This window comes from Nipponia nippon, unplaced genomic scaffold (genome assembly GCF_047370975.1).
Source record: "Nipponia nippon isolate SJK-2023a ecotype South Korea unplaced genomic scaffold, ASM4737097v1 scaffold_16, whole genome shotgun sequence".
Classification (NCBI taxonomy): Eukaryota; Metazoa; Chordata; class Aves; order Pelecaniformes; family Threskiornithidae; genus Nipponia; species Nipponia nippon.
This window is the reverse complement of record NW_028262332.1, coordinates 2,610,416-2,637,495: the sequence shown is the minus strand read 5'-3', so window position 1 is coordinate 2,637,495 and position 27,080 is coordinate 2,610,416. Positions and strand designations below refer to the sequence as shown.

The 27,080-nt window shown below is 44.8% G+C and overlaps 1 protein-coding gene across 6 annotated transcripts in view; it reads right to left on the bottom strand.

Moving 5' to 3' along the window:
• Positions 1-27,080, bottom strand: part of CACNA1B (calcium voltage-gated channel subunit alpha1 B) — a 300,789-nt gene that overhangs the window by 166,578 nt on the left and 107,131 nt on the right. For all 6 annotated transcript variants that reach the window (XM_087752565.1, XM_087752559.1, XM_087752560.1 and 3 more), the window contains 2 exons: positions 25,641-25,793; positions 21,203-21,390 (listed from right to left, as the gene is read on the bottom strand). In XM_087752565.1, coding sequence (XP_087608691.1) covers positions 21,203-21,390; positions 25,641-25,793 — 341 coding nt within the window. The remainder of the gene's footprint in view (positions 1-21,202; positions 21,391-25,640; positions 25,794-27,080) is intronic.

Here is a 27,080-nt window from a genome sequence, read left to right as displayed (position 1 = left end):
TTTGTCTCTCAGACAGAGCGCTGTTATGCCACTGCTTCATTATGTTAACAAGATGGCAGCTGTGTCTAATTATTAATTCATTTAAAGATACATTTTGAAACAATTGCCTTTAAAGCAGCCTACTGCTGCTTGCAATGTGCTGCAGGGACCAGAAACGCTTTTATATTACCTTTCATCTTCCTTCCTGCAGCCCTGGCCATGGCCCATGTTCCTGGGGCTTGCAGAAAGGCAGAGCCCTTGTGCCTGGCTGCCCTGAGATGAGTTTCTCATGTTGCTGGAGCTTCTTGCTGCTGCAAGAACATAAGCATCTCTGCTCCAGCCAGCTCCATCTCATCACCATGAAATGGTCAGCAAAGCCCTGCCTGCTCCGACATCCTTCTCCCAGCCCATCCCCATCCTGGCAGCACAACACTGGTTCCCCGGGGACCCTGCCTACTTTCAGCTCAGCACTCCCCGCAGCTTGGCCATCACCGGGGGAGCCTTGCAGCCTGCCAGCCTCACAGCTGAATCCCACAAGCTGCTGACTTCAAACAGGGCTGATCAAAGGGAGCAGGAGCTGGTTTGGTAGGGGAAGGAGCATGAAAATACTCTGCAGCACTTCCTTGCCAGCAAGGCTTCTATCAGCAGTGGGGAGTTACTGAGAAAACTATGACAGCCCCTGCAGAAAAAAAGACCCAGCAGCCCCCAAGGAAGGGAAGCCCATGTGGTTTCTACCAGGGTTGCTTCATCATTGTTGCCATCAGTGATGACATCCTGGTTTTGGAATCCCAAAGTCAGAAACATACGTATAAGTGAAATTTGGCTTACACGCAGCCTTGTGAACAGGCAAGTGACTGCCTCTGTTCAATGGGTGGCAAATCTTAGGTTTCGGAGATTTACAGGCTGCAAATTAGAGCAAGTCAAACACAGAACAATCCCCAAAATCCTGTCCCTCTCTTTTCTCTAAGCAGACAGCATAGCTGCCCACAACCTCCCACTCTCCTCTGGCTTCCGCAACACAACTTAAATCTGCATTTCATGTGGCGAAAGGGATAGGGGATTCCCACATACCTAGGCATGTGTGCCACCGACCAGCAGCCAGCAAATTGACATACTAAGACCATGCCCAGGGGTGAATCTGAGACCTGCTGGATCTGCAATCCAAAGCTGACAGCTTCTCCCAGCTGGTGCAAACAGAAGACCTGCCACCACTCTGAACTGCCCACAACCCCATTCAGCGCATGCCAAGGACCAAGCGAGCCAGGCAGCGATAGCACATGTTTAAATAACTTATTCAAATAATGTATTAAACACTGCTGAACCTGATTAAATCCTCCTGGGCAACACAAAAGCAGCAGAATGACAAAGACTTTTGTCATAGGAAAATACCAGGTGGCACACGGCAGGGACTGGATACCCTTATTGGAGACTGTTGTGCTGCAATGAACCTAAGGAAAAAAATCTCACATTTCAGCTCCTGATTTCCAGGTTTCTGATCAAAACACTATAATTCTCTTTGCCCTTCTCCCAAAATCATCACTGTCTCCACTTGCAGTCCCTTTATTCCTGTACTAAGAGGAAGAGAGAGCTCAGGGATGCCCACACACAAGGCTACACCAGGTCAACTCTATCACCACAGACCCACATATGAACACACTGACTTTATGGTAAGCCTGTAATTAAATTATGCAGACTTCCTGATGACTTTGACTTGCACTCAGGAAGCTGCTGCGTAGGGTAGGATGGCAGTGCAAGGCAGCTGCTCGGCACTGCCCATGCAGGGAGGACTAACTCTCCATGGCAGACCCCCTTCTGCAGCTACACCTCCATGGGTGCAGTCACCATGATGCAAACTCACTCCTGCTCACAGCTGGAGCTAAGAAAATACACTTCAAGCTTCATGGTTCAGGGTCTAATTCCCTTCTGCTACTGCTATGTGTGGCAGGTACCGCTCGAAGAAAGCAGCTGTACAGCAGCCTTCACCAGAGCTCCTTTGCCAGCACCTAAAGGTAGCCAAAATGCCTTTATCGGTGTTCTTCTGTTGTCTTTGGAGCTTTAAATGAGACCTTAAGGGCAGCATCTACAGAAGCGTAAAGTCACAAGCCATCCTACAATGTACCAGCACCAATCTGAGTAACAAATCCCAGAACAAGGTCTAGGCTGGTCCTGCTGGCAGATCTCCAGCTAGGGTTCCCTGACGATGCGAAGACGCTGCTTTGGGCTCTCAAGCTATTAGAAACCCATTTAGACCTAGAGTTACTCCACTTCTTTACCAGTAGAGCAACAAAACAACCCTCTTTGCTTCTGAACAAGGAGCCATTCTGCTGCTTACATGAGCTGCTTCTTTCAGCCACTTTTGACAGGAGTAGCAATCCTGAGGCGATTGTCCTGGATCTCCAAGGAAGAAATTCTGCCACCACTTCGCTCAGCACATTGTCCATCAATGTGAAAACCAAGCAATTAGCGGGCTAACATGTAATCCTTTGGAAATGTTTCCAGAGTGGGGTTCAATAAAGAAGGGATCTAATTTGACAGATACAGCCAAAGCTGAAACACCACAGACCATTAGCTCTTTACTATGTTCTTAATCAAAATGTATAGTACACCTAGAGTTTACTCAGTTTAATCTAATCAATGGCAGAGCCTGACTTATTTGGGGCAATTAAAGTGTAATCTTCCCTTAGATAAGTGCTTTTGCATTGAGGAAAACTCTCAGCTGTCTTCGAGAGATGAACTCTATTTACCCTTCATCTGATTTTTCACAATTCACTCCTCGCTACTTCTGTTAATTAGCGACGCTATTTCTGGTTGACTTATTTCTATCTGTTCCTATTCTTAGGGTTAGGTGAACACAGAAATTACTAAGAACAAAACCAAAAATATTAAAAGCATGTACAATGAGCACATGGAGCCCTGCCTTACCCAGCACATTTTCTCTAGGCACTAAGTAACTCCCCCGGAGCTCTTCAACAGAGACAGGCAGACCTTGCACAAGAAGGTATAAGGGCAGAAAACCCAAATTTGCTGAGAAAAGCCATTCCAAGTTCAACCTGCAGAATCAATGACAACCTACTCTATTCACAAAATAGTCACAGACTCAAATGACATTTAAACCGTTCATTTCTCTGGGATGCTACATAGTCCACATTACCATAATATCCCAGAGTGTCGATCTTCACTTCTGGAAAGCGCAAAGTGCTTACACAGATGGAGAATGAGGTATACAGGCTTCATATGAACGTAATAGGTTCAAGTCCAAATCTAACTCACAACTGAAGTCCCTGAATGCATAGCTGTGGTCAAGCATAAGCTTTGCCTATTCTAATTAAGAAATATTCATTATTATTTGCACTGTATTTGTAAGCAAAATACCTAGTAGAAAGTCTGGACCCCATTCTGCTGAAAGCCCTGGAGAAAATACCTCTGCCCCAAAATCCAACCTGGTGGAGTGTAGGCCAATGTATTTGTCAGATTAGAGCATGAGACACTTGGCTTCCCCCTTAAAAAGATAAACTCAAGCCTAATATCTAGCAGCACATTGAATAGCTTTATTGTATTCCAGGTTTTATTTTAAACGAAGATGACCACAAAAGGGGACTGGAGGGATTTGCATAAACTTCTTAAAATACTGCAATCTTCAGAAATAAGTCCAGGGGTCTAGGAGAAAATGAAGGGGCCTCAGTCTCCCGTCAATAACACACTAGGAAGAGCTGAGGAGTACAACATCTTCTTCACTTCTCTGAGAAAGTCATACCTTAACATATCATTCAGAAGAGCTGTGAAATATGTTTTCTCTATTCCATTTATTCAGGTACGAAAAAGGTATTAAAATTAATTACTTTTCAAACACATTCATTTTTCTCCTTTTTTCCCCTCCACATCTCTTTGGATCAACTGAAAACAGAAGAAGAAAAAAAATAAACAACTGAATTTTTTTCAAAAAGCTTTCGTCTTTTAAGTCTTAAATAGCCTTTTTCACCCAGAAACACCACCAAGCCCTGCACTGAGGAGGTCTCTATTGCTATCCCCAGCTTTACAGAAGGTGAAATTGGGTCACAGCCAGGTGAAAGGAGAGCTGCTTCCACATTTCCCAGCAGACCAGCAAGAGAAGTCCCATCTCTCAAGTCCTGACCCAATGTGCTAGCTTATACGAAATACCAGAATCTGAAAAAAGCCTTCCCCCCACCCCGTTCCAGTTTAAACACAATCTCGGCATAAAGACAGTCCAATAACTTCGGTTACTGACTTTCAGATGTTACAGTCCATTTGCAGAGAGCATCTGGTGCTCAGCTCTGCATGACAGCCGGGGATGGGGGAGTGCTGGCGATTGACCCTTCTGAGCAAAATTAAATTGGCAGAGAGGTGTATTTCCAATTGATGCTCAGGGGTTGTACCACCCATGGGAGGGAGATAACAGAGCACCTGCCTGGTGTGCTCATCTGTGTGAAGGATAAAACTAAAATGGTTTGGTTAATGAAATCAGTGGTCAGCCCAAAACACACTCCCACATGTGCTACATACGGTGAGACAGGGTTGGACTGGGGTTCAAATCCCCGCCTTGAGCATCCCTCCATCTGGGATCAGTGGGTTCAGGTCATTCAGAGCAGGTGCCCTTGTATGTGGAGGGGGTGAATTCAAATGGAAGAGCCCCAGCCCAGCAAGCTGCAGGGAAATTTGGAGTCAGGCTTAAACTGACTGAAAACTGAAAAAAAACAGGCTTCTTGTGGTTTTATCTGCTTATGCATGTTTTGAGGAAAACTCCTTAGCTGAAGGGTTTCCACGTGTGGCCATGGGCTGGACAGGATCTCAGGAAGCCCTAAGGTCCATATGAGGTCCAGCTAACAACTTGCTCTAGGAGGAGGTCAGGAGATCCTCCAATCTCATGTTATAATTGAGCCTCCTGTGCCTTTATGGTAGGTCCCAAGTGGGTTTTGGACACTAGGAAAGATTTCATGGCAGAGGATATGTTTCCTGGGGGCCCTTTGGGATGGGATACTCGTTGTCTTGAGGGCCAGCAGATGTGAGAAAAGCATTCAGAGAACCCACTGGTCTCTGCACTCCTTTTCACATCAAACCTTGGCCAAAGGCAATCAAGTCCTGGGTTTATGCCTGCTCAAACCGAACTCTTTGGGAAGAGATGCTCTAAACTCCTGGCACATTTACACTCTAATCAGTGTTTCTGAGAAGATCCTCTCTCTTCACAGAAGGTCTTTGAGTTATTCCACTCTTCCTTTTTACCTTCAGGATAGAGGTCAGTCCACTTCACTGCTGTAATAACACTCCACCTTGTTCAAATCCCCCAGTTACTCCTCCGATCCATCCATAACTCCTGGTTCCCAAGTGGGCTTCAGATGAAAACCATCTGAAAATCCTTTGAGTCTCATGACACTAAAATCAACGCTGTTTTGAAACAAAGATAATCCTTCTGCCCCCGAAAGGGAAGTCACTTGCATCCAGCCCCACAGCCGTTTGCTGTTTAGAGCAGCAGATCACAGAGCTGTTCACTACTAGGATCAAAATCAAATCCAGAGTATTTCAGATCCTGCAAACAAAAAGCAAACTACTCCTGGCCTGAGACCACACACAACCAGCCTCTACCACAGACTCCAAAAGCCTTGGCAGCACCAGCTATGGATAAGGGGTGAAACACCAGGCCTGGCATTAGCTCTTATCCCCTTGGGCCAAGAGCCCAGCCAAATCTGTAACAAGCTTGAGGTGTTAAAGATAAAGCATCCCTTTGGTGGTGTTGCCACATAAGAGCCTGTCCAGGGCAGAAGAACACAAAAAGCAGCAGCCACAGTGCAGTAGCATTCAATGCAGCAGCAACTCATACCTGAGTAGAAGGCAAGAGGGGTTAGTTTGATTTCAGAAGATCACCCTGAAAGCGTAATTTAATTTGCCTTCATTTATCACTTTATATTCTGAAAAACCACTGTCTTACTGTCACTGGCTTTAATATCACACCAGCCACAATAATTGGGAAAGGTGTTTTTTTCCCCTCTAAACATACCTAAAGCAGGCACCGCTGTAGCAGCCCCGCCTGCCCCATGCCTTCACACCAGGCAGCAGTGCCCGTCCACACCATGCAGCAGCATAGCTCTGAGAGAGTCCTGCCAGATGTTCTGCCAGAGAAACCACTATTTTCCAGACTGAGCCAGTGCTCTGCAGAGATGATAATGCAGATCTTTCTGCTTCTCCATAGGGCTGGTTATCCTCTGCCCTGACACGGCCATGCTGCTTCCATCCAGTCCCAGAGATATCCCTGTCCGTCTGCTTGTCCCCACACCCTGCGGGGCTGCCCAGACGCCCAGAGGTCCCAAAACAACAGCCACAGCACGTTTGAAAAATCAAACGCACAACACTCAGGCAACAAGTGTGATACATGTGCCTTATGCTTCCCCAGTGGACATACAGGTACCCTAAACATAAGGTGAAGCACATCTACCCCCATCACAAACCAGAATGAAGTGCATCCTCTGTTCCAGGAAGATAAATCCCTTTCACATAGCAGGCAGTAAAAACAGAGAGCGAAGGACAGCTCAGTAGATATCTTCACGACATTACACAAGAAGACAAAGCTCCCATAATTTTCTACGGGGCCGGAAACCCAGGTGGACGCCTCAAGCAGAGGAGATCATTGTTTAAAAAAGGAAAAATAAATACATACAAAAGGAAAAATAATTACATATACTTAGATAATTAGCCTTTTGGTTTTTGATACTTCAGGATTCAAATTTTCTAGCTTTTCTTTCCAATGACAACAGTTAGAAAGTCCCAAATAAGAGAGGAAGGGAGCTATAATTCTTTCGAGCACATAAATCCAGGAGCCGGGCTTTCAGAGGAGAGCTTCCAAGCGTATAAAATCAACCCAAATACCAGAAGACTCTCCGTAAAATCCTAGAAGCTGGCAGCATTTTAATTTTGCTACAGTACTGCTAGCCATGTATGAACGTGTTTTAACTATAGTCATTGCATGCAGTAATAATGTTAATTCAGCCAAGTTTAAATAGAAGCAAATCCTTCCCTTTGTTTCTCCCCTTCTCCAGCCTTACAGAGCAGGGGAGACTGAAAAAGCAAAACCGCTGATGTTTTATGCTTTGATCCGAAGGCTTATGGCACCAATAAATCAATACACAAATATGTTAACAGGATTTCTTGATAAAAAATTCATTCTTTCCCCAGCTAGCGTGGACTCACTCAGCTGCTTTATTCATGAGCGTGCCTGCCAGCCTGGCACTGTGAAAGCTCTTTCACTGTCAAAAATTACAGGCTGGCCAAGGGACTCTTCCTATTTTTTTCATCTTTTTTTATAATCTCTCCTCCTCTTTCTTTTAAACAGCTGTGGACTTTAATTATGAATGTAAACTTGGTCTAGGCAATTCCTATTGGAAACAGGTAACGCACATTCGTGATAAGGAAGGTCAGACCTATGATGGAGGCACCCAGGAGAAAGCATCACCCCAGCAAACATGCCACTGGCCAGTTATGGCACAGAAGCTGTCTGGAACATGCATTTTACATATGCGAGCACCTTCTGCAAGGTCACACAGGAAGTTAATAGCACAATGATGAACAGAGCCCAGAAGGACCAAAGCTGTAACCAGAGACACCCAAAAGCAGCTCATGGGCTACTTGCAACCCAAAGACCTTGTGTTTGGCTAGTAGTCTTCAGCTGTGACAGTGGATCGAGGCACTGCCTTGCTGATGACCACAACACTCAGCCCACAGACCACCCAGCAGTGCCATGGGGGCATCTGCACCAAGCCAGACCCATTTATCTCAACACTCTCAAAAGCAATGTCTAACAAATAGCAAACTTTCCCTACCTGAATTCAGTATTCATCATAAACCTAAAAGCCAAATAGCTAGTAGGACCAAGTAATTCAAATAGTTTCACCTAAATGTGACTCAAACTGAGATGCTAAGGGGGCAGCCAATTCATTCAGCAAATTTCTAAGATATTCTACAATTCAAACCAGCACCGCAGGTGCCTCACATAGTTATCTCCAAGTCTTTTTTTCTCTGAGCACACAAACGAGTTCTGTTTTCTGAGAAGGGGAAGAGAGCACTGCCAGGTCCTCACACAAGGTGAGCACAGAGGCTCTTGGGGTTGAGTTGTGCAGAGTTTCAGGAAGGGTTGCTCCCAGAAAAACAGGCACTGCTTTTGCGTTTGAAATTCTTGGAACGCAAAAGTGCTTTACATGTCATTCATTGCTTGAGAAGACTCATGTAAGTCCAGTTACACTTAGAATAAATCCAGTGCTCTCTTGATGTGTTTTTTTTATAGAGCAAAGCCAAACAGCAAGGCTTCAGGTGTCTGCTATCTTTCACTGAAGAGCAAAAGCTGTCCCCAAATGTACTCCTAAAGTTATAAGGAATACGCACATTTATGTTTGCACACAGACACACGTATTTAGACCTCTGTTCAGTTTGGTTGCTCACAGATACATGCAGTATTTACATAAGGATAAGGATGCATTCAGACCAAAATCTAGGTTTTGTTGGTCTAGTGAGTAGATGCAGAATAAACGTTTCCTCCCACTCAGCAGCCCCTGTGGCCTGCAGCCCCTAACTCAGCAAGACAGAGCCAGTCACATGGACCCATTCCCAGAACACTGAAACAATCCAATACTCAATCATTTTATGACTTTGAACATAGGAAATTGTGGATCCATGCCCAAAATCATTGTAGATAATGACAGTTCTAAGAATAATGTGCAGGCTTCCTCATGATCTTAAATGGAGATCTAGATTCTTCCTGAAAGAATAAAGCCTATGCACCTCAAGCACTGATTTTCCCCTCCAAACATTGCAGGCAAAAGCTTCCCAAGAAATTTTCAATAGCAGAAAACTGTTTAAATGAATTAAAGTCTTGATTCCATTGTATAAAATTATAACAATAGGCTATTACATGCATGCGTTCTTCAGCAGAGGATTGCGATTGTGCAGAGTATCGATCTATTTAGGTTAGGCCACCTTCTCATTTTGTCTTCTAACAAGACTACCTCCAGCGGCACAGCTTTCCTCCTAGTCAATTCTAAGTAGGAAACGTCCTTGTAGATCCACCTACTGCTCACAGAACTAGCTGGAGCTGAGAGCTCGGTCACACAAACTTCAGAACATGGCAAAGCCCCCAAGTCCAACAGTCCTTTGTCAATGCAAACCCTACTTCTCAGGACAGGAGTCCAACGCTATTTTATCACTACCATTTTCCTGTTTCAGACAAAATAAAACAAAAAACTGTTGGTCATGATCCTCTCAGCTCCATCTAAAGATGTTTCACAAGGTTTTATTAAGACTGTTTAAATAGAAAAAGACTGTCTGCTAAAAGAAAAAGATTTTTCTTAACCACAAGTCTTGCCAAATTGTTCCAAATTTGAATGAAACCTGTCTGTGAAATTCCAAATTTTAAGTGTGAAAATATTTACTACAGTGTAAATTCATTAAGCCTACAGAAAATTATGAGACTGGCCCAGAGCTGCTTTTCTCTGTATTCCAAGAGCCTTCGCTGGGAGGGACACTGCCAAACAACAAAAGGTTTTGCCACAGACCATGCTAATAAACAAACTAACCCTAAAAAAAGCAGATACACTAAGCTTTTTTCATTGTGTTGATAAGCAGGTGATTTAACTGTTATTAAAACACAGTTTCAAATGCTTCAAGTTACACCTGCCCTGTTTAGGAAACATCTGGTCAAAAAAATGGGAATTATCCACTTTTTTTTCCTCTTGGCCTCCTCCCATACCAGACAGAGCAGCTGTGCAAGCGCTGGTCTCCACTACTGGAAGGTTTCACCACATTGCAGTCTGTGTCTATAATCACTCCCTGGCCCTGCAAAGAGCTGAGCTCTGGCCGGCAAGCTTGATGGCTGGTACCAGCATTGCTACAGCACCACAAGCTCTGCACAGGATAATTGCTCCAAATTCACCTGCTTTTCTGTTCCGAAACAAACGAGCAAATATTTTTAATCCAACTAAATAACAACTGGTGCTTCCACCATAACAGCCAAAGCAAGTTCTCCAGCTGCTTGGTCTGTATCCTGAGCTCTTACATGGCTACAAATCCATGCAGATGAACTCTCTCACTTTTGCATGACTTTTCAGTCTGGACACTAGGTAAGATGACTTTAATCTAGGGTTTCTCTTGTTTCATGAGTAGTTGTTCTGCTTTCCACCGTTACTGGGCAACTTTCCTTCTGGAAGGGATTGACAAAGCATTTTCTGGATTTTGGCACAAGGAATACAAGAATATGAAAATGTTGCTGGAAAAAGACATCTGGATTTAAAATTTCCTATAGCACTGGGAACTTTATCTGTTGGAGGAAAAAAAAACAGGTTGCCCAGAGAGATTGTAGGTGCCCCATCCCTGGAAACATTCAAGGTCAGGTTGGATGGGTTTTTTTGGATGGGTCAGATTTTCAACCTGATCTAGTTGAAAATGTCCCTGCTCATTGCAGGGGGGTTGGACTAGATGATCTTTAAAGGTCCCTTCCAACCCAAACCATTCTACGATTCTATAAAAAGAAGGAAGGAGGCTTGAATGTCACAAGTGCTGACCCTGAAGGCAGGCAAAGGACGATGGCAACTTCTGCCAAAGAGCAGCTTCAACTTGCACGTTGTTGTAGCACCCTCATGACATACACCAACAGATCAACCACAGATGACCTCTACCCCAGGAGACTGTCCCCTGTGTTCTCTGCTGCTGACACAACACAAAAAACAGCCCTGATAGCACCCATCTGTGGAGTTCCCTAAGCCCAGCACTCCGTGAGCTGCCTTGCATCCGCACACCGAGCATCCCGCTCGTCCCACCGCCAAGCTGCCCAGACACAACGCCACACCAATACACCAGTATTGTACCTGTTCCAGCAGCCTGCCTTTGTTCCTCTCCTGTTCCCTCCACCCCAGGGCATATAGTCTGTAGATTAAAGAGTAAAGACTTTCCCCCAGAGCCCACACACAGCCAGCCTCTTCTGTCAGAGAACCTAGCCACAGGTATTTTGAGTTGCTGTAGGAACTACAAGAGCAAATAAAGTTTTTGCTTTTGGTTTTCTTAGAAGCGTTCTGTTATTCTCTTCCACTCCAACCACAGATGTAGCAGTCATGGCATAAGCAGACTGGCGTACTTCTGAAAGCATGCAGCTGCCTTTTTCATCCTGTGTAGGAAAGCAATTGTTGAGCATGTAAGAGAGCTGCTTATTCCCTCAATGCTATAATGTTGTCAAGCTGCAAGTGAATTTCTTCCGCTGCAGTTTTCACTTCTTGGCCAGCACTGATGATTAAGCTGTTGTTTGGAGAGATTTTCATTTCTTTTCAGAGAGCAATTGCTCTGTTGAAGGGGCTCTTTAAATTTGTATGATACATGTCACTCTCCTGTTGTATATCTTAAATGTCTCCTATTAAACCTTGAGGTGGACACCCCACAGTCATTTTGAATATACCTTCAATGAGACATTAAATAAAATGCAGAAGATTCAGTGAGGCACTTAAACTCTTGCTCAGCTTTACACATTTGCTCAAGTGCTTTTCTGAACAGGGTAGTTTGCTGAATCAGGGCTGAAATGTTCCAATCCTTTTAGACTTACAGGGTCAGACAGTCTGTGTTTCCAGACAGATGGAGACCCAGGCATGGTCAGAGACATGTATTGCACCCATCTTGGCATCTAAATATTTCAAAGCCATTTTAGCCTTAGACATGCTCCACTTTTTCTATTACAATATCTTTGGATTTCTGCAAAACCTTCCAGATGAGGAAGCATGCAAAGCCTGCCATTCAGTAACACCGCATCCCTAAAGGGTCTGGGAGTTCAGCCCTTTGGCAAACAGGCCCTATGGCCCTCCAAAATCTAGGAGGAAAGCACAAATAAATGGGTATCAGTCAAGGCAGAATTTAGCCTGGTATAAGATTGTTGTACTGACAGCTCATCATTCCACACAGGATCCATCGGTTGTACAGATTCCTCCATTTACCGTGTGTTTTTCTCTCACAGGGCCGGCAGAGGAGTTCAGCTGGGCAGGGGAAACTTGTACTGCTTGTTCAATGATCTCCAAGGGATGTTTTCAGCTGAACTGTAAGTCTGTTGATGAACACACCAGTTTATTATACTACTGTATTATATACATCTGACAAGTTCCCGTTAGTAGCAAATATGTTACTCTAAAGCCTGGTGTGAGGCTTCTCTCTGGGGAAACAGGAGATGAGAAATCCAGTCCAACTTCTACTCAAAAGCAAGATGGTCAGGACAGTTTGGGCTTGGAGCTCTAGGGAGGGTTTTGAGGCATGGGGAAGTTTGGTTATTTTTATGCCACTGGGTTTCTGCCGGGCAGCAGGGCACAGGTGGTAGGTGATTCTGTTTATAAAAGAATTTTTGAAACTTGGGAAAGATGCTAAGGACTAGATGACTGTCACACATAAGTGATAATGATAATGTAAATGAATGAACTTTGACCTCATTTGACTCATTTTTCTACACAATAAACCTCCCTGCCACTCAAGCAAAACACATGTTGTAACAATACAATGTGATGGAGCAGCTTTAAAACCAGCAGGAAACATGGGTGAAATCCACACCTCTCTAGCCAGCTGGAAGAAGGTCTATGCATCAACCCATTCAAGACCTCAGAAGATGCATAAATAGGACATGGGCAACGCACAGGCCGTGTGCCCGCTCTCTCTCTTAGGATGGGTTTCACACATGGCGAGGCTCCAGCCAGAACTTCCAACATGGTTTTGTGCTCAAGTTAATAATAGTCTGGCTGATCTGTTCTGTGCTTTTCTTGCAAGGGCTTAGTCATCTCTAAGTCGGTCCCTGCCTTCTGCAGACTTCCAGTACTGGTTCTGCAAAAGCACCAATCCAAAGTCTGGTTCTCTTCCCTTCTTCTCACCCAGCTATTCACTATCGCACCGATCCTGCACTCAAAGCTGCTCCCAGGCTCTTGGATGCCTGCTCCTAATCCTGCCATCGCTGCCCAACTTTCTTATAAGTGATTAGTGATACTGAAACACAAGAAATCAACATTAGCCCCACAGAAGCAGCAAGAGACAGAATTACCTATCACCTTTGTGTGCACATATAAAATGGCTGATTCTTATTAGCAAATTAAAGTCATCCTAACTCAATAGTCAATGCAATTTAACACTAACAACATTTGGGGATTTTATCTTCTTTATGAAACCGCAGGGAGAAAGACAGCACGATTACATCCATGCAGCACCTTAGCACAGCACAGGAGCTCAGCTCCCATCTCTGTCATGAGCACATGACACCAGCACGTTACACATGCCCTGCTGGCTCCGAAACGCAGTGCCTGGTCCCAGGCATCTCCCTCAGCACTCAGTGCATTTCCAAGAGCAAACACACAGTGACAAGAAAAGTACAGCACTGGTGAACATCAGGTCCCAAGGGTAATCTCTCCCCAAAGTAGGGCTATGGGAAATTTTACACTATATATGTAACCCAGCTGTTAGGCAGATGCTGGGTGCTCTTGGCTTTGAGATGCTCTAAAAAGATGAGAAGTCAGAACAGGCTCTTTGCTATGGACAAGGCTGTGGTGGCACATTTCTTCACAGACCTCTAAGCGTTGCTTGCTTTATCATTGTTAATTTTTTTCATGTTTGATCCTCACTCCCCACAGTGTGCTGCATTATTAGATCTCCAACAGGGCTACGTCCACCTCTTTGAAGACCCAGGTAAATCTTGAGGCCCTGGCCACATGCTGTGTTCCCAGAGAGCATTTCAGCTCATGCAACACAACATCAGAAAGCCTAAGTGAAAGCAGAGCACCCTTGTTTTCATGCTGCTCTTATGCAGCTGTTAACGCCAAGCGTAGCATCAGTCCCCTGGTCTGTTTTGCTGGTACTGCTCTCTTCCAGCCCTGGATCCTGACACCCCACATTCAACTGGAGCAAAGCTTGCCCCTTCGACACAACAGAGGATGCAGTGTGAAAGAAAGAAACCGTATCAGAAATGTGTTGTGTGATTCAGAGTGGCAAAACAAAACCTTTCCTTGTGCTTATTCTCCCTGTTAACATAACGTAAGGAAAGCACTTCAGCCAATTCCTTCTCCCTTTTCCTGTCTGTTCATGCTTTTGCTGGCTAAACAGTTTTGTTCCTCAATATGTTAATTCATAACAAGGAGAGCTGATATACATACACATGCATAAAGACTAATCATAGGAGACTGAACCCATCAAACCCCTCAGCCACTAACATCGCAGGCTGCCAGCCCCAGGACACACAAGTATCACTGTAAACAAAACCTCATTTATTCTCATCCATCTCAGTATCTAGCAATTATGGATTTGTGCTTTAGTGGACTGGCTTCAGGTCACTTCTAACAGACAGACAACAGCACATTAGGTGTATTAGGAGAGAAGAGCAATTTCAAAGCCACCTTCACAGTGTCCCACAGGCTTGGCTATTGCATTTGCTGCTATACCAAAGTAAGCATCACAGTCACACATTAGGAAAGCCAAGTGCACCACCTCACAGGAAACCACAATCATGAGCAAAGGGCCAGCAAAAAGCCACTTAAGTCACCTTTAAGCCTTAACTGGCAGGTTTAAGAGGTGCTTGAAAGCGTGGGGCCTCTTGAGCCCAGGAGGAATCTCGCAAGCAGGCGGTAAGCCAAGAGGAACCTTAATCCAAGCCTCCAAGATGCGGGGATGCTGCTTTATGTCATTTATTTCCCTTCTGCTTTCTGTCGCACATTCCCCTGCACCCTTCCTCCACCTTCCTGGAGGGTTTTGCACAGGAAACCATCTCATGGTCCAGGCAGCCAGTGCTAGTCACATCCAAACTCCTCCTGAGGAACATCACCTTTGACTCCTCAACTCACGGTTGTGACTGATGAAGGCTGACTGTCAATGATTCAATCTTTATAGATAAACGCCCCCAGAAAGGCATATGTGAGGTCTCCAGACAACAGGGTCAAAGATTCTCTTCTGCCTCCCCAACACATCCGCCATCCCACCAACAAAACCATCTCTGGGCTGGGCTGGAAATAGAACAACAATTATATCCCAGCCTTCCATTTCTGTATCTTTATAGGAATCAAGAAATTCAAAGAAACAAAGGGGAATGAAAATACCAAGTGAATCATAAGCTATTCTAAATTCAGTGAGGGTAAAGTTCTAGTTGGTATCCAATTTAGGGTAGACTTACATTTTATTTGAACTGTTTGTTCTTACTTACAAGCATATTAGGTTAGGCCCAGTCCGCAGTCTTGAAATACCCACCAGACACTAATATTTGTCAGTAGAAAATAGAAGAAACATGAAAATCTCTTGCCATTAAGATCAAAGGAGAGAGAGTGTACACTTTGACATTTCTCCTTTCCTGCAAGGAGTCCCTATTTTGCAAAGCAAATTCCACCATGTAGCTTTGAACTCCTGTAGAGAAAAGATGAAAGGTGAAAACCCAGCTCTTTGAAAGTCAACATCAAGACTTCTGCCAACTTCAGATGAATCAGGTTTGACCCATGATTTTCTGTAGGAGAACTAGGACCACAAACCACACTCCTCAGCTCCTTGGAAGCTCATCATGCACCTTCACTGAAAAGGCATGACTACACCTCACAGAGGGGTATAGACCAGCTAGCTTGAACAGTGCTGGCTGTGTAACCACCACAGCAAGGAGCTCAAAAACCTTCCTAATCCACTGAGTATACTATGGAAAGCATTGTGTTCCAAGCTAACCACAGCTACAATGCTAGGTCTACCCTGGCTCTCTCATTGAGAGCTACTAGTGTGTCTCTTCTCTGGTTATGGGCTTTGTAATGAATGCTTCTACTTAGCATAGTAAAAGAATTGTTTTAATTAGGGAATTCATGGACAGACACAAGACTTTTCAGGCTTTTCTCACTTTGCAAAACAAGGTGAGCTTCCCATGGCAATCAGGATGGAAGGCAGGAGAGTGTTTCATGATGGACAATAAGGTTCTTGCAAGGAAAAAAATGAGAATTACTGCTATAGAAGAGGAAAGCAGGAGTTATACTATGGCCTCTGTAAAAAGTTTTACACCTCCAAATAGCCTATATTAGCAATATGCAATAGATGAATCACTGTCATTCACAAACACTAAGCATGTAAACAAGATGACTTAAAATACCATTGTTTAATTCGAAAACTAGATCTGGAAGAAGATCAGGACTTGGAAGAACTCAGATTCCAGGGCACCACAGTTTCTCTTGCTGAGAACCTGCATTATTTCCTCCCACCTCTATATTTGTCCCCAATACTCAGCTTCAGTTTTCTCTACCCAGACTCTGCACCTTCGTTTGCCATGAACTTGGAGGCCATCACTGGAAATGTTCTTCTCCCTCAGCAATGCTAACATCCTCAAGCTCCAGCAGCCACTGGTTATTGTCAGACAGCTATGCCTAAAGCATGATAACAAGCGCAGCATGGTAATACTTAGCATATTAAAATACTTTATGGGAACTAATGAATACATTTACATAATGGTCCCAAGAGGTAATCTGATCACCAGTTACCTCAGTAATGGCTCCCTGAGGCACAGGCAAAGTGGACACAGCAATCCTTGCTGTCTCACATTACTCCCAAGCCCAGTGTGATGCTCCAGGTGAACACAACTTACTGCAGAAAGTGCCTACCCTGAGCGACAGAGCCCAGGGCAAAGCCTGTGTCAGCACCACCAAACCAGGATGCAGAATGGTTGCATCAGCCTGGTGCAGAGGCTGGTCTGCATTGCTGAGAGGCACAACTCCTGTCGCTGGACCAGTCTGAGACTAAACTAGTCCCAGCTGCAGAAAAAGAAGTCCGGTTTGCTACTCTAGGGCACGTGGTACTTGAGCAGCACTGCTGCCCACAGTGAGCTGGTGCTCTAGGTAGGTTTTTCCCTAGTTTCACAGTCCAGAAGATGCTTTGCCTGTATTTCAGGGATCTCTGATCTGTCTGCACTGGATTAGACTGAAAAACCGTTCACAACACCAGACTGTGACACTGAATCCTCCCACACTGAGGAAAACAGTTTAGTTACTCTATTTTAATGCATTCCCAGATCACGTTAAAGCTTTGAATTAGCAGGAGGTACGTGCACTCCATTAGCTGGAGAAAAGGTTCTTCCCTATCCTCAGGACGCAGCAACTTTCCTAAATCACCTGTTGCTCCTTGGACCTTTTTGAGTAGAAACAGGCCACAGCTGACAAATCTGCAGCTCACAGAAGTGCTTGTTGGGAGCAATTGCTGTGATGTTATTTTGCTGCTGATTCAGGAAGGAGTTTTCCCCGGCTTATTCTTAAAACATTTCACCCAATTGATGATTCGGTCTTTTTGCTTCAAGCATAAATCACCTTTCAGATTAAGTCTTGCTAGAAAGCTTTCATTGGCCCTAATTAAAATGAAACTCTGAAAGTATAAACAGTGGATCAGCAAGGAAAATTTGGGCTGAGATTTGTGAACTTGCATTCTCCCTGCCCTCCTAATTCTTCAATTTATCACAGGAGAAGCAGTGAATATTTGCAAGGTAGATTACTTACTGCAAAGCCTAGCCTTTGATGCTATTTTTCTGTAAATCTGTAGGAAGGCTGCATCTGGACCACATATAAAGTCATCTCAGTCCTTTGGAAATGACTGAATAACCCTTCACAACACACCTTTTGCTTTGGAAAGACCCAAGCCAAACCATCAAACTCAAGTCCAAGCTCCTTCTCTCCTGAACATCACTTTACACCAAACCCTTCAGCTTGCCTGATGCCACCACAGACCAACTTTTCAGTCTCAAAGCTGCTTTCAGGACAGAGCAAACTCTCCCTTGGTTAAATTAATGCTGAACTGGTAAAGCACATCTCACCCTGCGACTGACCCCAGCCATTACCACTGCAAACTAAAAAAAACCTAACTCTTCTGAACACCCTACAAAAAATGTACTAGCAGGAAAAGAGGAGCAATAACAAAGCCCTGTTGATGCAGGGCAATCAATCAATCACCATTTTCCAGAAGGAAATGAATGGCCCATTAAGGAAGCAGTCCATAACCTCAGCTTCCCCGTAATGGGTCTCAGTCCTAGACTGCCTGGCATCAAAGGGATTTCAGCCCTAAGAATGGACCCCGTGTGGTGCTGTCTGCTTTAACAGCAAGAAGGGAAAGGGTTTGCACAAATAAGGCAACAAACCTACCCCAACCAAACCCAACATGTGGCAGCGGGCACACAAAGGGAGGTGAAGGAAGGCCTCTGCTCAGCCTAAGTAACAACAGCCTTCCCCACTTTCTAGTCAGTGGGAGAAAAAACACCAGGTTTTTTTTTCTTACTAATGCATAATCACAGTTTACATAGACCATATCTTGCCTCTTGTGGTCCCACAGCCTTTTGCAAATCTTAATTAAGCAAAACATTGAAAGTAGGTTCACAGCTCAGCTCTGATGAGTATCCTGCATCAGGGGAATGCCGGTTTCCTTGAGGAGACCAGAGGCTGGGGCTGGCAGGGAAACTAGCTCCACCATTGCAAAATTTTCCTGGCCAAAAACATTTTCCTCAGCAGTGGAGAACCCAAATGGTGAATCAAAGCTCCCTGAAAAAGTAATAACCTCTGACACTCACCCTTTGTCTAAGCTTAAATATGCTGCTTTACTTCTTGTCCTCCACAAACCAAGGAGAAGGACCCTGACACATGTTTGCTTACCCCACCATTCAAAATTCTCGTTGCAAGAGACAACATCTTGCGGCTTCTTCCCATATCAACCCAGTATGGGTCCAGTAGGGATCCAGCTGATTCAGGCAGCATCAATGTGCAGTTGCTGAACCGACTGGTGCTGGATGGACGGACTGGTTGCATTGCTGTTACCTCTGCACAGTCTGACAACTGCATGCACAAACACCCACCATGCTGGGTTTTCAGTCATTGGTTTGGGCTTTTGTTTCATTTTTAAATTTGATGAACTTAGAGTAGGCACAGAAGAAACCAAGACAAAAGCCAAGCAGCCAGAAAACAGCAGATGACTGAAGCTGTGAAAAAGTTAAGGGCTGCACAGAGTAGATCTTCTCCACCCACACCTTTTCTCAGCTACTAACCTGCAAAAGCACAGCCAGCTCCTCAGCAAGCAGAGCAGCACAGGGAGGGGGTTACACAGCATGCAGGTCAGGGCCAAGGGAGAGGGGGCAGAGATAGCTGCTGGCACTAGTTACATGAATACCATCTGCCGAGTGGTCCTTTGGCTTGACACACACCATTCACCCTCCACCCAACAAGCAGACCGTCCCGAGACCCTCATATCCGTCAGAGACATGAACCTACCAAACATTAAAACCTAAGCTGGAGTCTCAGACTAGGCTTGACATTATAAAACAAATACTCAACTTCATCTCATCCAGGCATCTGTTTCCAATTAGATTAATGGCTATCTAGAATGATACTATAATAGTTTTCAAAACAACCCCCAAAATCAATACCCCAATAGTAAGCTCTGGTTTTCGCATGTGGTCCAAAAGGCAGTTTGGGAGAAGATGATCTAATACACCACGTATTGATTAATCAATTCCAGCCAGAATACTAATGGGCTTTTCTTACAATAGTTGGCACTAGAAGGAAGGAGCGGGATTGCTGAATGAGAATGGGAGAAACTGTTTGTGTGATGAAGTTTCAGGGCAAGGGGAGGGCACGCAGTGGGGAAATGGGCCCTTGTAGAGATTGCTCTAAGTGGGCAGAGACTGGGAAGAAATGGAGGAACTGAGCAATGAATGGAAAAGGTAATAAATCAGATATATTGGCTTCAAACACAGAAGAATTGTACCTTGCAATTTACTGTGGTTGATATTAATAATACTTTCCTGTTGCTACAGAAACCCTCACAGGAAGGTCTGCAAAAGAGCCCAGCATGGGTCTAGAGTCTATAATGAAGTAGACCAAACACTTTGTAGTCCTACCGGCCAGTGAAATGGTCTGGAGGCATTATTAATGTCTACCTTAGTTATTTTTCCACATTGGCACTTCTGGCTAGGACAGCGTGGGGTAATTCAGATCATCTATGCATGCTGTCAGATTGTCCTTCCTTCTCCAGTCAAAGGGAAGAAGCAACCAGTCTAGCCATACATTGCCAATCATCATCACTTGCTCTCTCCTTCTTGCCCCTGTACTTGACAAACTCCTTTACTACCATAGAAAATGGAAGTACAAAACAGCTGGACCATCCTGCAGACCCAAACCATAGCACTTTACACCCACTGTAGAAACATGTGAAGATCTAAGCAAATCACAAAGCTGGGGAGAACAGGTCTGCAACAGATACACAGGTCCCTTACACCTCCCAAAGAACAGCTCTCACACTTTGCAAGAAAATATGATGCAGATGATGGAAACCAGCTGAAGGGCTCTATTCCCAGCCTGTTAGCAAGGGTTAGGTGCTTGGCTCTCAAGACAGGATGCCTCAAAATGGTAGCTATAAATTACAGACACAAACGAGAGCATTACACTACCTGAAAGACAGCAGAGTCATTCTGTTGTTGCTAATTGGGTGAGGTTGCCCTACTCTTTGTAAAATTAGAAACAGTAAAACTGACCAAGAGGTTTTGACCTTGAGTGGCTGTGATAGTCATGGTCCTGGCTGGCAGGAGGCACAGCCAGCGAAGACCCTAGCGAGGAAATTCAGCCTGGTGCATCTTCTCTACAGCCAACAGAGTCATGCCAGGTGTGAAGGTGACTGATAGGGCTTTGTAAAATTGTAATGTAGTTGCCAAAACTAGTACTGGATCTTGGTGCTAACATCCAGCTGATGCTGTTCATTGATGTAGATTATAAGTTTGATCACGAAGGCTGGACCCAGACAAGAGAAGAAACCTCTAGGTACAAAACATTAACGAGTCACTGATTTTGCCACCTTCTATTGTGCAGTTTGGTAACTGATTTTCTATGGGACGTCGTGAGAACATGCTCCTACTCACTCACCCATCCTACAGCAGTGCACACCAGCATCTTGGAGCGACACACACCAATTCTTACACGTGGTAACACCACACTGACACAAGACATCACATTGCAGGTAAGCAAGTCTGCAACCTCAAACCACCACAGGCCACGGTAGTGGTTCAAAGGATCTTACAGGACCTGCAGAACAACCCTCAAGAAAATAGGAACGATCCTCATAAAAAGCAGGGTGAGGTGCTAATCAATAGTGGAAAAATGCACAAACTAAGTTACTTTTTTTCCCTGAACAACTTTTTTAAACTAACACAACACATAACAGCACTCCAGGAGTCCTGCAGACTCACATTGTAGAGGATGTCGGTCCATCCCTCCATGGTGATGCACTGGAAGACGGTGAGCACAGCAAAGAGGATATTGTCAAAGTTGGTGATGCCATAGTTGGGCCCTTGCCAATACTCCCTGCAGGTGGTCCCACTCTCACACTGCCTGGCAGGAGGCTCCTCTCCGCAAGGAAAATCTCCCACCTCATCACCTGCAGAGAAGAACAGTGGGAAGAAAAGTTACCAACTGAAGCCAGTTGAGCAGCTGGTGCTGCTGCATCCTCCTTGCACCTCAGCGTGAATATAATTTACATTTCAGGCTTTCTTGTGCCACTATGGGCATGTAAAAGACATTACGCCCATGTAATTGTTTATATACTGCTATGAGAGACAATTTAATGGCGGGGTAGAGCCACTGGCAGTAGAACCATCCCTGAAGTGCCCATAATGTATAGTTTGCCCCAGTGTTCAGCCATGTCGTATATGAGAAATGCCACAAAAAACACAGGGCAGTAAAAGCAAGGTCTTGGGAATGGTGCATACTTCAAACACTGTGAGGCAGCAATACACCCTCAAACAGCATATCTAAGTGCTAACTATTGGCACTATAACATTAAAGCAAAAGGGCAGGTTCTTCACCAGTGACTTAAGCAAGAGCTGCTTGTGAATAGCCCCAAAATTGTCCAGATACACATGTTAGACCACAGCTGCATGAGGAGCTTTGTCACAAGCCAGTACCACCACAGCAGCCTGCAAAGTGGACTAAGACCTCCAGCCCCTCTGTAAGCTTCATATTTCTGCCCCAAAGGGCAATGCTGTGGAGCGTCAGCTTGTATGCAGCAGGGATGGAGTTTCTCTGCTGAGTTCTATTTCAGACACAGAGAAGGCAAAGGAGGATGAGTCTGCCATAGTTAAGGACCACAAGGGATGGCCAGAAGGGTGGCCAGCATCTTCCAGGGTCAGTTGTGAAGTCTGAAGCATTGCAGCCCTCCAGAGATGTTGTGAGCACCAACAGAACAGTTTGGAAAACTAAAGTGCTGGGTTTTCAAAGTAAATAAATATACTAAGTAATACTCCTATTTACAGAGAGATGCAATTCGGGGAATATTAAAGGGTTTTAAAAGTGACACGTTATGGTAATGAAGCAGCAAACTGCACAAAATCAAATTCACCAGGGGGAAAACAAGATCAGCACTAACAATAATTAAGAATAATCATTCAATAGAGCAAAGCCTGCAGGAGGAAAACAAGATTGTCCCTGTGGCACCAGGATATATATATATATATATGTGTACGTGTGTGACACGTTTTCCTGTTGACTCAACACCTTAATGCAGGGCATCTCTCTCCAGCTCCCATATGGGTCACCACAGGCTTTCACAAGGACTTAGTGAGACAAGCCTGCAAAAAGAAAATACCAAATCTGGCTCTTGCCAACCATTTGTGAGTGTGCCTTAAAAGATAATCCAGTTTTATCTCTGTTTGGCCTTTTGTTGCCAGGTAATGCTCTGAAAACGCAATGCACATCTACTATGAAGGTTGGGTTTGGGTTTTTTTTTTTCCCTCTTTAGAAAAGAGACCAGAACTGGTCCCTATTCCCACTGCTGGGGAAGACAGAGAAAAGAGAAGTCTCAAGGAAAAATGGGAAAAAAATATGATGCCCTCCTCTCCTGGAGCAGCTTCAGGACACTTGGGCTGGGTAGGCTGCAGAGGGTGGCCCCTTAAAAATAATCCTGTGTCAGCAGAACAGAATAGCATGGAGGATGCAGGGAGAGGAAAACAAGTCAGGCATCCACTGGAACATGTGCTGCCATTAATTTTTACCCATTTTCCATTAAAATAAAGAAATGTTTCCACTAGCTCAGAACAGCTTGTCAGGCTGAGTGGCAAAGGCCTTGAATAACCCTTTTGCCATATTTTGGTCTCCAGCATCCCTCTCCATTACAGTTTATTACTGACCTACCCCAGGCTTCTGGATTAGCAGGGCTATAGCAACATTTGCTTTTGACACCTCTACTTGGTTCCCTCTACGATGTGTTGAAGTAGCAGCTGGTACCTCTCATGTGGGTCCTGATTCCAGGAAAAATCCCAGGAGTTTACTCATTTTGGGGATTTGGAACAGAAACAAGTATGAGCAACTACTCCTCCTCCAATTTGCTACTCTGACAGAGGCATCTCTTTAACGAGGTTCACATTTCCACACTCAAGCCTGCCTTTGGAGCCCGTGGCATCAGTCCTGGGCTTGTTAATGCACCTCTTTGGAGATGATGAGCACTTAGGTTTTAAAAGGCTCGGCTGATGGCTTTGCGGGATGCTCTGCTGCTCCGCTCACAAGGGACCGCAGCGCCAGGAAACCTCACCGCGCTCTGCCTTTCCAGAAACACCATCGCGCCATTTCCCGCCGAGCAGGTGGAATCGATCCCCATAATTCATCTGACAACGAGCTTGTTAGCCCTTGAGAAAAGCAGGGGCCAGTGCCTGTAAACACAGGCTCCTTCCAACACCGCCCAGCAGGCAGATTCAGGGGGAGGTGAGCCCGGCCACGCCGTATCCTCCCACCGAGATACCAGGTGCTGTGATGCAGAGATATGCAACACACAACAGTTTTTCGGCTGCACTCCCAATTCCTAGCTGGGAGCCACCCAGCAAGCAAGAGTCACTTACCCACGACATTACACATGACAAAAATCTGTTCTCAGTCCCCAAGCCTGGCACAGAGATCTCTCAGTCATCACTGATGTCAGAGAGTTGTCTGCAGAGAACACAAACAGCTTTGGGTTTTATTTTTCTCTTTTATGTTAACTAGTTTCTGCGGGGAGGGAAAATAAAAATAAAAAAAAAAAAAAAATCACTCTTCTCTTTAGCCCGCTGGCTAAAGTCAGCCCATTAGCGACAGAGCCTCAGAGCTCAGCCCGCAGCAGCTACCTGGAAATGAAGGATGCAAAAAATCACGCAGCTAGGTTGCAATTCAAAAGACCTGAAAATGCTCCTAGAAAATGCAAACCTTCTCATAGTTGCTTTCTCCCTGCCATCTCACCAAGAATGCTTCTGCTTCCTACACACCTATATTGTCACCGTTGTTATTATTCCTCTGTAATTGCTTCAGTCGCCCCAGAGACCTTGCAGTGAGCTGAGACCTGTTCTGCTTGGCATGAATACACACCCGCCGCAAAAAGACTTTCCTCTCCTACAAATCCAGACCAAAAAGTCATTTCTTCCAGGAATTGTCGTGCTTCGCTCACAAATCACAATGCCTGACTGTCCTTTACAAGTTGTGTTATGTTTTTCTAACATTACATAGGAACATAAGCAAGAAAATAATTTCACCCTGCTTTTGCAAAGCTCTGTGTAAACTGAATATATTAAACTGTTTCCATGTTGTTGTTAGAAAGCGCTGTGAAGGATGCCCAGAGATTTGGCAGGGATGTTGTTTTATTACCATTTGAATGCATATAAATAAATCAATATTAAGACCTATTAGTGATAATCACTGAAAACACAAGACCGTGTTTTAAAGACAGTCAATTGTACCTTAAATTGCAATCTTTTGGAGACAAGAACAATATTTTCATCTGTGGATAGCCCAAATAACCAACACATATTAGCACTACTATAAAGGAATACTAAAAAAATTATATGGAAGAAATTGGCGCTTTTTTTTTTTTTTTAAATTGGAATGAGCTCTGAGCCATGGACAAGCAGCTGGCTTTGACATGGCCACTGGTCCCAGCCGAGGGTCTCTGGGCATCACTCCTCTCCATCTCCATCTTCCGGGGTTTATCACTCATTCACAGACAGACACATCATCTACTCTGGAGTGCCCAATTTCTCTTGCCCTTCTCCGTTTGAAGGACATTTTTATTCTTTCTCCATCAAAGGGCTCCTTCCCTTCCATCTATTGTCCTTTTTTATATTTTTTTTTTAATTATTTTTTGGTTGCTCCCAGTCTTTCCAATCTTACTATTTCACACCAAAGTTTTCTCATACCCATGCAACTTGCCCCAGAAACCTTGCAAGGAAATTCAACATTCAGCAGCTGTTCATAGACCTATATAAACAAAACATAACCAAATGTAAATAAAAAAATTTAAAAAAAAACCTACCCTCCAACAAGCTGGAACAACAAGAATTTGGTTCTGTATTTCTGCTATGAAAAAAATTCTCCCATGAGAGGAGGCCCTAAGCACCTTCGTCTCACTCTTGTGTAGGCTGAGAGCAACGCAGTAGCATCAGAGGTGCTGTGATGGTGTAACCGAGAGAGTCTGTCCCAGTGCATGTAGGGTGAGCACAAAGGTCTGTTAACTCTTAGAGTAGGTGGGTAAAGAGGGAGAGAATGCAATGAATGTGGAAGAGGAAAAAGGAAAAGCAACCTAAGAGCCAGATAGAAAGCATCCCGATGAGATGAAGGGGACTAGAAGCATCATGACAATACGCTGGGAGGGGAGCGAAGCTCAAAGCTCACCCGTCTCATTAGAGAAGCAGGTTTTATGAAACTTCCCCATGTAAAACTCCAGCCCGATGATGGCAAACATCACGATGGCGAAGAAGAGGAGCAGCCCGATCTGAAGCAAGGGCACCATCGCCTTCATGATGGACTTGAGGACAACCTGCAAGCCTGTGGGGACAAGGAAAAACACATCATCAGTGAGGGAAGGAAAACAAGGGCTTGGGGGTGGGGGCAAGGTAGGAGAGACGGGCTGTTTAGGATTGGCAGTATCAAGCAATGCTGCTTTTCCCAGGGTGCTATAAAAAAGATACTACAGCCATAATGCACTCAAGATGTGAGAGAGACAATCAGGAGAGTTATCTTTTTCTGACCCCTTTTCTTCAGATCACAGATTCAAAGGTCTCTTAAGCTTCGGAGACACAAAAAAGACTGCAGCCGATGGAGTCCCAAGACTCAGCCTGGAGGTGGACCAGGTCCTTAAGAGAGATCCTGCAGCAGTGTGGATGCAGCAGCAGAGCTGGGCATTGCTGTGGTACCCCCCTGTCCCAGGAGGGCAGGGAGCACTGAGCTGCACAGGAGCTGCCTCTCCCTCCGTGACACACAGAATAGCCGCGATGCTGCCGTGCCTGTCACACCCCGTTTCTGGAGAAACAAAACCCTGTCTCCAGGGCTATCCATCTATAGCTTTTTCACTGACATTAAAACTCATTTTCAATTAAAACCAGGGGAGATAAGGCGAGAGAGCCTGGAGAGATGGAGGTGTCAGATAATGTCATATAGACGCACATAACAAAAAAACTTCAGCGATAAGCAGCAGCTGAAAGCCACCTTGGTGGCCTGTCCTAAGGTATGGAGAATGAAGGATCATCATTGTCTTGCCACCTTGTACAGCACTACTGAGGTCAATATGGGTGCATGCAGAAAAAAAAACACACAAAGATCTGTTGGACAGGAAAAATACTCAGAGTGTAGAAGAAAAGCATACACCATGCTTGTGTACAAATGCACCTGAAGGTTGTACGTTTGCTACAGGAAAAAAAAAAAAAAAACCCACCACAGCACACAGTTTTCACAGCATCACTAAAAACATGAGAGCAAATAATGCTCTTTGGGAAAACATTGTGCTGGCCCAGGACACATCACCAGGTGGGAGAGCACGTCCTCCTGGGGGGAATGTGTGACCCACACCAGGACAGGGACACCCCTGGGGGACCACCTTAGTTCTCTGACATCCTTAGACTGTCACTACCACAACACCTTATTGCCTTGCACAGGCAAGAAGTCCATGAAAAAACAGCCAGCAGCATCTCCTTATTAGAGATCCTGTTAAAAAATGACACCTTTCCCAAGCCTAGCCAAGGACCTCCCCTGTGTGGGAATTCAGATTCAAGCCCTGCCCTTGAAAGGATGTTGATTTCAGGAAATTTTGGTGCTGTTATTACAAAGTATAACCCT